Source organism: Quercus suber, unplaced genomic scaffold, assembly GCF_002906115.3.
Source record: "Quercus suber isolate HL8 unplaced genomic scaffold, Cork oak 2.0 scaffold_137, whole genome shotgun sequence".
In the NCBI taxonomy this organism is placed as follows: Eukaryota; Viridiplantae; Streptophyta; class Magnoliopsida; order Fagales; family Fagaceae; genus Quercus; species Quercus suber.
The window spans coordinates 1123671-1136006 of NW_027069599.1; the positions used below are offsets into that span (position 1 = coordinate 1123671).

Sequence of the window (12336 nt, forward strand, 5' to 3'; positions counted from 1 at the left end):
AAAAACATGCCATGGGCATTGGACCCCAATTGAAGGATGAAAACAATATCACCCTCTCTAATCGTTCTTGCATAATGACCAGGTGATTGCTTTGAAATCAATTCCTACAAGTGGAACAAAAATCGGTTTGCACTCTCCTTCCCCATAAAAATAGAGCACATCAAGGTTTGGCCTCTCTTAAAGATCCATAATAAGAAATAAGAACCCCCTTCCTCAACGGAAAACTCAATCTTTTGGATTAAATGAAGAAAAATGTGGAACCACCAATTGCAAATAGACATAAAGCAGCAGCTACCAGACTATGAAGAAAGCACAAAATCTATGGCTAAATAAAGCAGCAGCAACCAGACTATGAAGTAAGCACAAAATCTATGCTAATTCAAGGTAGCCAGGCCTCATGTGACTAATCCAAGGTAGCCAAACCTCTTCACAAAGAATTTTTATTAATCAATAATAGTCTAATTCCATTACATTATTACACGAGTAAAAGAAGTTATCTTCCAACTTCAAGATGATTTACAATATTGTTTTAGTTCCATTGGTACAAACTAGAACTAAATAATAGATAAACATTAACATTTTTTAAAAACTTAATATACTTAACATTCCTGCCCCCTTAAAATCAGTCGTTGTCCTCAAGGCATAATTTGAAAATTATTGTTGATATGGGCTCAATCTTCCCAAGTTGCTTCTCACGCTCTAGATGACTTCTCTGGATTAAAGGGATCTTATGACCATGCATCCGCAAAGGTGGTGAGCTTTTTTGTTCTGCAAAAATCTCTTCGACCCAATGTAAAAATTATTATATGCTCGAGTTGTGCAAGGCTAAAATAATTTGATCTTGTAAAGCTCCCATGGTCTTCCTATTTTTGGGCTTGCAATGCTCATCACCCCTGAGTTGGCTTCTCTTGTTCATAGCCATGACTAACCAAAAGCAAGGATTTACATTTCACATTCACTTGCATTTCCTTGATCATTCCATTTTATCAATCAGTAGAGAGTGTATCTCGTTCAGTATCTCCATGCATCCTATTCCTCCATGCCTAACTTTGATACTAATTGATACATACAAATTTTTATCAGTTGCCACAAGGGAATTAAGACCTAAAAATGAAACACTTTGAGTGACTCTGACCTCCTACATAACTTGTGTTTTTAAGTGAAATAATATATGATGATATTTTATTAATAATTTTGCTAAATTTAATACAACTTTGATTAATGCAGAAGTTGGACCCACTTCCTAAACTTATGGTTACAATAACCTTACTCCTAAAAATTAGGACACCACTAACGTTAAAAATGCAATCCAAATAAAACTCAAATATCAACAACTGCCAACTCCCGCTAGCCCATAACTCAACTGGTTCCTATAAACATGGTAATTCCCTACAAACTCGAACTAACTAATAGATAATATTAACATTTAAAATAAAGAAAATTAACATACGTAACACAGTATCGTTGAAGCATTCAAATAGTATGAAGATGTGCATAAACTAAACCATATAAGTTCTGAATACTATTCCAACATGTAAATAACAAGACAAGTAATATAGGCTTGGGAAAAAAAAAGGATTCCTTCAACATGAATAGCACCAAAATTGGAAGTTACCTTAACAATTGTCTGATCATAAAGAAGCAGCAGTAATTCTGGAAGAAGACCCTTCATGGGGTTTTGCCTATTGTAAGCAAATGTGCTTAAAGCCAACATGGCTGCATGCCCATGATAAATCAGCAACCTTAAGGGTTTGAAAGTCCACACCAACCCTACCACCAACAGCCAATCTACCCAAAAATACGTAGAGACAATAATGAAAGAAAGCTATAAGCATTTTAAAGAGGAATAATGAGATACAAGGTAAGAGACTCACCTGATCATCACCAAGAAAGATGAGATCTCAGGGTATATAACCTAGTCCATCTCCTCTGACTTTCAACTAAAGAATATTTTACAGCAATGACTACTGTAGCTCTAGCTAATGCAGCTGGACAGTTATTCATATCTATAGGAGATTAAGAATGGAAAACGAAGATACAAACCCCATCAAATGTAAATATAGAATAATCATCATAAGCTTGAGGAAAAGTTAACAAAGTCATCTAATCGGATACCTTAAGTGCAGTAACAAGTTTTTCAGGTTAAATAAGTGCAAGTTTCCCCAGTCGCTCTGTTTCAACATTACTAACACCTTCTTCCTCACTTTCAAAGTGATTAAATAGTAATTTAAGAATCTTCTCATCACCAGAATCCTGGCATTCTGCTTTATCTGATTGTCTTAATATGACCTGCAAGATGGGAATGGGATAAAAAAATTTAAAACACTGTATAGGATAATATCCAGCTCTAAGATAGAGTGGTAATTTGAAAGCACACACCTCCTTCAAAGTGAAGCAGAAGATATTGTTTCTTCTGCTGATTATCAATCTGGTTCAAGATAAAGGCAAATATTCGTATAGATAACCAACAGCAATATAGCGGAAAGCATAGGAAGCTGCAGAAGTTCCATGATCATACTTGAATCTCAAAGAGAAGGTTACCAACGACTGTTCCATGGTTTACAATCAGCTTCCCTAAGAGAAAAATAAAATAACCTAACAGAACATGGGCTGTCAATTAAATATAATAAATTTACAAGTTGAAACAAAGATTTGTCACAATATAAAGGCAAGAAAATGTCAATTACAGAACCCAACCTCTTGAGATTTCATGATTTGTCTTGATTTGCAATTGTTGAGGGCTGAGGCCAATTATGAATCAATGTGGTATATGTAATTTCATCTAAAGATACTCCTCCATTGGACATTTGATTGCACACTTCAAATGCTTCATCTATTTCCTTTCTTTGCAAAACCCATTTGTCAAGGCATTATATGTGACAGCATCAGGGAGAATTCCCCTTTCTACCATATCATGTAAAAGGTTAGTTGCTTCTTTTGTTTTTCCCAATTTACAATACCCATCAATCATGACAGTGTAGGTAATTTTATTAGGATGTATGTTACACGAAGACATTTCCAGCAAGACACTCCGAACTTTATCCATCAGACCAAGCTTACAATAACCACCAATTAGTGCAGTATAACAAACGACATTTGGCAGCAAACCTTCCTTTCTCATTTCATCAAGAAGGTCTTTTGCATCCTCAATACAACCAATGTTGCACATTCCATGTATAAGAGAAGAATATGTGTTACAAGTAGGTAGAATGCCCTTGCTTTTCATGTCATCACGAAGTTTAAATGCAGCAGTCATATTCCCATTTCTACAGTATGCTCTTATTAGTGTATTATAAACAATAATATTTAGCTCCATGTTTTTATTAACCAACTCATTGAATAGGTTTTCACCCTCTTCAATTCTATTCGCCTTACAATATCCATCTATCATGACCCCATATGTATACACATTGGGAACCATACCATTTCTATTGCAGTCATCCCAAAGCTTTACTGCATCATCCACTTTACCCATGTTACACAACCCATGTATTAGCAAATTGTAAGTATGGGTGTCTGGTGGAATTTGTCTCTTAGCCATCTCTTCCCTAAGCTTAAAAGCTTCCTCCACTTTCCCCTGTTTGCAACACCCCAAGATAAGTGTGTTATATGTGATCCTATCCAATACCAAACCCCTCTCCAGCATCTCCTTGAGCAGTTTAACAGCCTCTTGCATGTTTCCCGCTTCACAAAGTCCATGAATTAGAGCATTTGAGGTCACCGTATTGGCTGCCAAACCTTTATTCAATAGCCTAAACCAAAGTTCTACTGCTTCTGAATGCTTTCCATCCTTACAAAGTTCAACAACCAATGTGGTGAGCAACCTATCACTGGGTCTGAGGTTTCTTGTTAGCATCTCCTTAGTGAATTGTAGTGCAGACTCAAGCCTAGACTTCATACATAATCCCTTTATGACTGCCGTATAAGTAACCTGGCTTACATTTAACCCTCTTAATAACATTTCCCCTAAAATATGCTCAGCACGTTCTATTTCATTACTCTTGCAAAAACCCTGTGTAAGAGAATTAAGAGTGACAGAATTAGGCATTATCCCCTTAGATACCATATCACCCCTTATCTTCAGTGCCTCACTAATATTTCCTGTTTTACAATACCCATCAATCAGTGTGTTATATACAATCTCATTCGGGACAAAACCCTTGTCTGACATTTCTTTCAAAACACAATTCGCTTCATCAAATTTCTCCAGCCTCACAAAACCATTAATAAGTACACTATATGTTATAAGACTAGGTTTCACATTGTTTCTTAGCATCCTTTCTTTGAAGTGGAATGCTTCATCTAATCTCCCATTCTTACATAGCCCGTGAATAATACTATTGTATGTAACAACATTTGGAACAATACCCACCTCCTCCATTTTCAATAACAACCCAATCCCATCCTCAACCTTCCCACCCTTACAAAACGCATTAATTGCAGTACTAAACAAGTAAACATCAGGAGAAACTCCTTGACAAGTCATTTCAAACACTTCATAACTCTTTGAAAGCTCATTTGCCTTCACCAAAGAACTCAACAAAAAATTGCAAGTTTTAAGAGACGGAAACATACCCTTTCTAGCCAATAAGCAAAACACATCAACACCAAAATCCAAATTTTTAAACTGGGTACAATAAACATGTACCAGCAAATCCGAGACCTGAACCCCAAGAGCCCGCTGGGGCGTCGTGGTCGAGTTAAAATCTGCCATCACAGTGGCAATCTCAATATGTAGGTTCTTTGTGTTAGCATAGGATAAAACAGGCATTTTCCCATCAATCAAACGAATCAAAAGCAATCTTGCAGGTGAAACCAAGTCGGATAGAATAAGCAAACGAATCAAAATGCAATAAGATCTCAAAGTAAAGCGAAAGTTAAAAGATTGAGACGCAAAATAAAAGAAATTGAGAGTGGTTTTGGGCTTGGCATTGGAGTTAATAAGAGCTACAGAGGATAAAATAGTATCAAAGTGGTGAGGGACAAATGGGGTATGAGGGATTTACATTTAGAAGAATCTAGAGATGGGTTTGAGAGAATAGAAGATACCCAGTTGAGCAAACTCTGATTGGGAGGCTTTGGCGGATAGCTCTCGAGCTCTAATGGCGGCGGAGGCTGAGGCGGAGGAGGCTGGTTTTGGTTGTTGTTGTGGGAGGCTGAAGAGGTCACGCAGGTTAAAGGGCGAGTGATGGGGTAGAAGATTGGGGTGGGTTTGGTGATACTGCAAAGCCTCCTCAAATCCATTCGATAATATTACACAGGGACGGACCAGGAATTCAGGCTAAGGTGGGTTTGTTCTTTCTTCTCAGTTTTTCTTTTTTTCTTTTTCTGTTGCGTTCTCTGTTTGGAGTTTGGACTGAATTTTTGTATTTACTTTTCTTTTTCTTTTTCTTTTTAATGATTTACATTGGGCTGGCCAGCTGGGTATTGTCAATTGTGGAATGAATTTGTTTTCGCTATAATTAGATGAAAATTTGGGCTTTTTGGTTATTCGGTGATTTGTGGATGTAGATTGGAGTGTTATTTTCTTCTTGTTCTGAGCGTGTATATATATATATATATATATAAATGAGCTTTGGACAGAGAGAGAGAGAGGCAACAACAGAGGAGAGGAGTTTGGGTTCGTGTACAGAGGAGCCAAAGGGAAAAGATTACTTTTCCTCACCTATAAATGTTAGTTATTTTTAAATAGGCATAGTCTTATAACTTAATTGACGCATATTCATGCACAAAATATTTTGAGATATAAGAAAAAAAAAAGTTTGTTATAGAGTCTAATAGTATATTGTAATTTTCTTTAAAATAAAATTCATTTTTTTGGTTTGCTAGGCATATTTTAGTTGGACTAAATTATTGGGTTTAAGGTATCTTTAATACTCAACCTTGTGCAGTAATTCTGGACTTAATTCAAGGAATTTAAACATGCAAATGCTAATGTCAAAATTTGTTTAATCTTTTGGGTTGTGACATAGTGGCTTTTAGCTCATCCAGCATTCCACAAAAATCAACTCTGCGTTGCTGGTGATTCTTATTCGGGCATACTTGTCCCAATTATTGTTTAGAAAATATCCGATGGTAATTTATGTATTTACTTTTCTTTTCTTTTTTGGTTGATTTACATTGGGTTGGCTGGCTAGTAATGGGCCAAGGGGGGCCCGGGCCCCAACCTGTGTCCGTCCCTGATATTACAAGAAGATTTGCATATATATATATATATATATAAAGAGAGAGAGAGTGAGAGAGAGAGAGAGAGAGAGATTTGGATGTTCGGGTTTGTTTGTGGGTTTTGAAAGATGTTTTTGGAGGATGTGAATGAGACACGATTACATACAATATATGTGATTTTGAGGGTGAGAAGCGGTCTTTAGTAGAGAACAAGTTTCGTTTGTTTTCCTATAATTCTGTTATTGACCTAGTAAGTGTGTCTGACCTATGGACTATTATAGTGTGGTCTTCTCTCTCTCTCTCTGCAATGGAGAGGCAAAGAAAGTGATTTTTGGAGTTTTGATTGACAAAAAGAAACCCAATTTGCTCTTGCTCTGACTCTTGGGTGTAACTTCAATGCTCTTTTCATCCAAATAATAGGAGTTAGTTCTATGCGTATAACAAAATTTCACCACATTTTTACTACCCAAATAATAGGAGTTAGTTATGTGCTTATAACAAAATTTCACCACATTTTTACTACCCAAATAATTGGAGTTAGTTTTGTGCCTATAACAAAATTTCACCACATTTTTACTAATTACTTCAAAAAGTAGTGTTTTAAGTTGCTAAAAGCTATAATTTTTAGCAACTTTACTGTAAATGCTCTTAAGAAATTTTGAAAAAATAAAACTATCACAAGTGTAGAGGGGAATTCAGACCCAAATGGGAGAAATCTAGAGTTTGCCTCCAGCTTTTAGTTAATAATAAACTCACGAGGTACCTAATCTGATCGGAGGAGCTGCTCATCCACCAAGTGCAGCCATAGAAAGAACGGTAAACTCATGATTTTTGCTCAACTGCAAACGGTTTTATGCACGAATGACTTTGTTGATAGGCACTTTACTTCAAGTCAAAAACTCACTACTTTCCATTAAGAACTGAATACTTCGGTGCTTTTTTATTTTAATTTTTTAATTTTTTATAATAAGAGGTTGAACTCGCATGGTATAGGGACTTGGGGAGTCATAGCTTTCCCACCCTTAAGTGGAAGCTGCCCTTTATAATGATTTCAACATCTTTTGAAAGGAGATAAATTCACCCACATCCAAGATTTCAATGAAGTCGCTGCAGATTATATATTTATATATGTATTCCTTGAATCTAAGCAAGCACGTACTACAACAGACCTGGTGTCATCCCAAAATGATTTTTGATCAAGTTGGAAGCAAGAGTAGCATTCACGAAAAGTATATATATGAGAAACATTAATGATTATTTCATTGAGCTTGTGTTGAATAAGTGACCTACTTTTAACTTTTCAGTGTAGGGTTGCCATTGGGCTAAACCATTACTGATTGGAAGACAAGGAAACAAAAAAGGGGGAGGTAAAGGGATCTAAATGAATAGCAGTCCTCTTTGATGAGTGTTATCAGGTATCAAACTTGTTGATACATTCATGGCTACATTTACAGTTACAAAATGGACTTCATTCAGAAGTAGATATCAGTTTGCTTTGACTGTGCTTTGAGATCTTTCAATTTCTTCAATATGTTTGTGAAATAATCTTGCAAATATTTCTCTAGGGTAACTACATCTTTCACATCCACCCCAAGAAGTTTATATGTCTCATTCATTGGAACAGAGAAAACAATGTCACTTGAGAGCACCTACAAAATACAAATGCACCCAATAAGGACATTAGTCATCTCAATTATGTATACTTGAGCCATTAACAAAAGAAATGCTCCTTCTAATCAAGATGTTGCAATCAAACGCTGTATAGCGGTTGAGAACATAACTTCTTAGCATATTATATGCCACCCCTTCTTCAGCTATGCTGTTCTCTTCCATTTATTTCCTCATTCTGTGTTTTTCATGTTTATTCGGTTCTTAAATAACACAGGAAGCATATTATTATTTTTATGGGAATAAACAGGAATGAATAATTTATTACCTCTGCAAATGTCAATCTGTCAGCAACATCATTTGTCCACTCAAAAAACCGAGTCACCTGGCGAGTCAATCTCAACACAGAGACTGGGACAGTAGTAACATTTGCATCTTGCCCTGCAAGCCTCTCGCACAATGTTATCACCTAAAACAAGAACGCACTTTTAATGTACAATATGAAAGAGACTGTACATTCACTTTTATCCAAAGCCATTGATCATTTACTCTCTCTCTCTCTCTCTCACACACACACACACACACACTTACACATAGAGGAGGCCACATAGTATAGGATTTACCCTTCAACACAGGGTGCATAAAAGTACTGCTGTTACCAAAAGTTAATCGGTTACAAACAATTTGTTTAAAAAGAAATGAAAAGCTAGCTGCTCATTTATAGATTCTGGTTTGAGGTTCTTTTTTAGTTGCCATTTCCCTCCCTATGTTGTCTAAAAATTAAACAGTTCAACAAGAGTCAAAACTACGAACCATAGGAAGAAACAAGGTTAGGGTAATCCTAGGCAAATGATTATGGTATTTTAAAAAGTAAAAATAGTCTTCTTCACCTCTTGGGTTGTCCATGCACGAGGACCAGCAAATGTGAGAAGCTTCCCATTAATTTCCTCATTGCGTAAAGCTATAAATGTCAAGCGAGCTATATCCTAATACACAATGAGAATGTCATTAAAAACTGTCGAGATATTCTACTTGCAAATAGAATATCTGGGTGTCCATGTAAGCAATTTAGGCAATACTTACCTGGGTGTCCATGTAAGCAATTCTTGTTGCAGCATCTGTTCCCCATACAGATTTCTCCTCTAGTATAGGCACCGCATACTGCCCAATGAGGCCCTGGAAAATTGGTATGAAGCATTTTCACTTGGTTTCTAATATGAAACAAAAGATTTGAAGCCATACACAAAAAAAAGACTTAGAAGCAGGAAAGAATCATCCACAAATATACATATATAATAACCAACTATTTCACACAATCATCTCTCTGGCTCAAGTCATTTATGAGCATGAACATTTCTATGGCATTGTATTTGTATACATACTTGATAGATAATATTATAAAAATGTCAGCCTAATTTTCTCCATGAAACTATTAGCATACTCAATATATACATCTCTTCAATTGGCAAACTTATCTCAAGGAAGCAATAGTTTCGTTAGACATAAATATTAATGATCAGTTGTTAAAAAATTATATTTTGAAGGAGGAATGAGAAAGAATTAGGAAAAGGGAGGACTACTGTATGAGGACAATAACCAGAAGCACAGAGTTAAGTCAAAAATAAACTATGTCACAAATCATTTTTTAGAATAGCATGTCCAAAATTTGATGATAATTACTTGCATGAAACCACATAACCGGATTATGATGTGATTTAGGCCTGAGTCCTGAAGAAACTTCTCAGTGCAGTACTTTATCTCCATTAGTGGAACTTCAGGATGCTTGTCACAGTTGTGGATGGAAAAGAAAACATACTTCTGGATTCCCATTGCTTTTGCACATTGTATAAGAGCAACTTTTCCTTCCCAGTCTACCTAAACAGAAAAAAAATGGATTAGATATGGCCAAACAATCCATCACACAGCACGGTTTGCAACACATGAAAACTTCTCAAACGTCAGAGAGGACTTTCTTTTTTATATTCTGGGACAATTTATTAAAAGGAAATCGTCACACACACTTGTTCCCCTATTTGTCTGGTATTCTTCAAAGATGCTAGAACCCACTGGACAAATTTAAGGGAACCTTTTTACTCCAGAAGTTGTTGTTGATTAATGTGAAAATGGAACTAATTGAACAATAGCATTGTAGACTTTGAAATGATAAAAATAAGCATGAACAAAGAAGGAAACAAATAAAATGTAATAAGCCAAAGGAAGCAAAAGAAATGTATCTTCACAGCCAAGCTGGAAACCAGTACAAACACATTCTAAGTTAAGCAGCACATGGAAGGATTGTAAGAAAGAAAGACACTGACCTCTCCAAACCCTTCCTACCTCACCAGTTAAAAGGATGCATCAATTTATAGTATAAAAGTCTAGGATGATTTGATTGTTATAAGAAACATAATGAGAGAAACAAATCATTCATCAAAAAAGGAATGAAATCAATTTTCAACACAAAACTTACCTTCCTAATGGGCTCTTCTGGTCGTCCTGTGGCACAATCAATTATTGTATGAATACCAACCAATGTTGCAGGTATGGTCTCTGGTTTGCTAAGGTCTGCCTGCTCAATAAATACTTTAAAATCAGTCCTCGAACTTCATCAGAGTAAAGTTAGACACTTAGCAACATACAACCAACCCAGATGCTACTACCAACCTTTCCAAGTGAAAATTCTCTCAACATGCTCATACAGAAATTCATACTTATGACACTTTATCAGACACCTGGAAAAGAAGATTTAGCTAAACAACAAGCAAAATCTATATTGAGAAGACGTACATATCCTCCACTAGTTGAACAATAAAACAATCTGAAGTGAAATGTACATGGTCTACCACAGAACAATAGCTTTTCATGGTAATTTGCTAATGTAACTTCAGGTCCCTCACTCCTCAGATTTGTCACGAAATCACCAAAACTTTACAGACTCCTCAAAATGAGTAGTCTAGGCAACATACTTTTGAAGCAAAATCCTAAACATGAGGCAGCTGATCATTACTGAACTGCCACAACTAGGTGCAGCCAAAATCAAACGATATAACAGAGAGACATCATACTTGCACATAAAATATCGAATACACACATATACACTTTTTTTTTTGGAGGGATAAGTATCACTTTGTAATAGAATCTATTGCTCAAAATTTAGCTGCTTTAAATTTGAAGGAAACCATGGTAGTAGTAGCTGCCTTCAATCGTGTTCAGTAGCTCTATATAGGCACCATGCAAACAGGTGGATTGTAATGAAATTTAATAACAAACACCTGTGTCTGACTGGAGTTCCAACTTCCATCACACACACACACACATATACAATTTGGTCTAAGTTCTGTTTTCATCCCTTAAAAGTCAAAATATTACAAATTATCCCAAAAAAAAAAACAAAATCAGAAAGTTTGAATTTTGTACTCAACCCATCTGTCCTAACGATTTATCTAATCCCACCCCATGTCAGCTTTTTCAATGTGCCACTACAAAAAATTTATATGAATTGGCACTACAAAATAAAATCTTAATTGTGAAATGGGCTTTCTCACTTTATTTTTCAAATGCAATAGACATGATCCTATTCTCAAATGAACACAAGCATGAGAGAAGGTATAGTATGTATATACATTGACAACAATTGCGCCCCAATCGCGAAGGAAGTCAGCAGGGGCAGGTCTAGGCCTGACGAGGCACCTAACTTCATAGCCTTCGTCGAGAGCACGCCTCACCACCTGCCTTCCTAGAGTTCCCGTCGCGCCGACCACCAGTATGCTCGTTGGCCTCACCGGTGTCCCCGGAGCTAGGTTCACTACCCCTACTGTCTCCGCCGTGCACATCACCCTCCGCCCCACATTGCATCTCCCTAATATTCAAACAAAAACAAAAACTCACAGCTCGTTTGTTGAAAAAGGGTGAGGCTGAGGAGGGAAGAAAGTAAAGTAAGTAAAGTAAAAGTGTAGTACCGGTGGAAGTTGAAGAAGAAAGCGGAGAGAAATGAGCGGCGTCCGGTGCTATAGTGCGCTTCCATGACACTGAGGCTTTACTGTGGTGGTGAAGGTGGTGGAATTTGCCAGGTGTCGCCAGCTGAGTGGGCAGCCTCAACGCCATTCTCTCTGTGTCACTGTGTGTGTTGAGAGAGAGAGAGAGAGAGAGAGAGAGAGAGGAGATGGATATTGGAGAAGGAGAGAGTGAACAACAGATATTGATGTAGCCACGTAGTGTCTCGGTATTGGATTACGATTTTATGTGACGTGGCACTGTCACAGACCTTTATTCAACCAAAGTGGGGGATAAAAGGGTGAAGAATTTTTTTTTTTTAAATACAAAGTAAAAATTTTATTTTAATTTAATCTAAGTTCTTTTAAAGACTTGAACTCTGTCATTGTTAGTTTTTTTTTTTTTTTCTTCTAATTTTCTTTATATTAAAAAGTACAAGACAATGAGGAAAGTATGTTATCATTCAGATAAAAACTCACTACTTTACCAGTTCTTTTTTTAAGTATTCTACTGGCGCATTTTTGTTTTATGTACACAAGTTGTTTCTAAATCTGATTGGAGGAGCTGCTC

The 12336-nt window shown here is 36.4% G+C and overlaps 2 protein-coding genes across 2 annotated transcripts; both read right to left on the minus strand.

Annotated features, from left to right (window-relative positions):
- Positions 1–414: 414 nt before the first annotated feature.
- On the minus strand, positions 415–5586 carry LOC112032556 (pentatricopeptide repeat-containing protein At4g19440, chloroplastic). The gene is given in 8 exon segments (XM_065776623.1): positions 415–1055; positions 1616–1788; positions 1875–2006; positions 2116–2289; positions 2380–2595; positions 2698–2842; positions 2845–4980; positions 4983–5586. Coding segments are annotated over 3 exon segments (2532 nt in total). The 5' UTR covers positions 5245–5586; the 3' UTR covers positions 415–1055; positions 1616–1788; positions 1875–2006; positions 2116–2289; positions 2380–2595; positions 2698–2708.
- Positions 5587–7399: 1813 nt separating this feature from the next.
- LOC112032558 (protein HIGH CHLOROPHYLL FLUORESCENCE PHENOTYPE 244, chloroplastic) lies at positions 7400–11934 on the minus strand. Its single transcript, XM_024065333.2, has 8 exons — positions 11733–11934; positions 11397–11632; positions 10244–10342; positions 9454–9648; positions 8857–8949; positions 8664–8759; positions 8102–8242; positions 7400–7814 (listed from the first exon to the last, which is right to left on the minus strand). The coding sequence occupies exons 1-8, from the start codon at positions 11875–11877 to the stop codon at positions 7638–7640; spliced, it is 1182 nt and encodes a 393-aa protein (XP_023921101.1). The 5' UTR covers positions 11878–11934; the 3' UTR covers positions 7400–7637.
- Between the last annotated feature and the right edge of the window lie 402 nt (positions 11935–12336).

What these genes read in the sequence shown, in the direction of transcription:
- LOC112032558 (XM_024065333.2), bottom strand. Translation starts at nt 11,877, where the DNA reads ATGGCGTTGAGGCTGCCCACTCAGCTGGCGACACCTGGCAAATTCCAC. An exon ending in CAGAAGAGCCCATTAGGAAG is followed by an intron (nt 9,649 to 10,243) that starts GTAAGTTTTGTG and finishes TTTTCTGTTTAG; the next exon opens with GTAGACTGGGAAGGAAAAGT. An exon ending in GTGCATGGACAACCCAAGAG is followed by an intron (nt 8,243 to 8,663) that starts GTGAAGAAGACT and finishes TTCTTGTTTTAG; the next exon opens with GTGATAACATTGTGCGAGAG.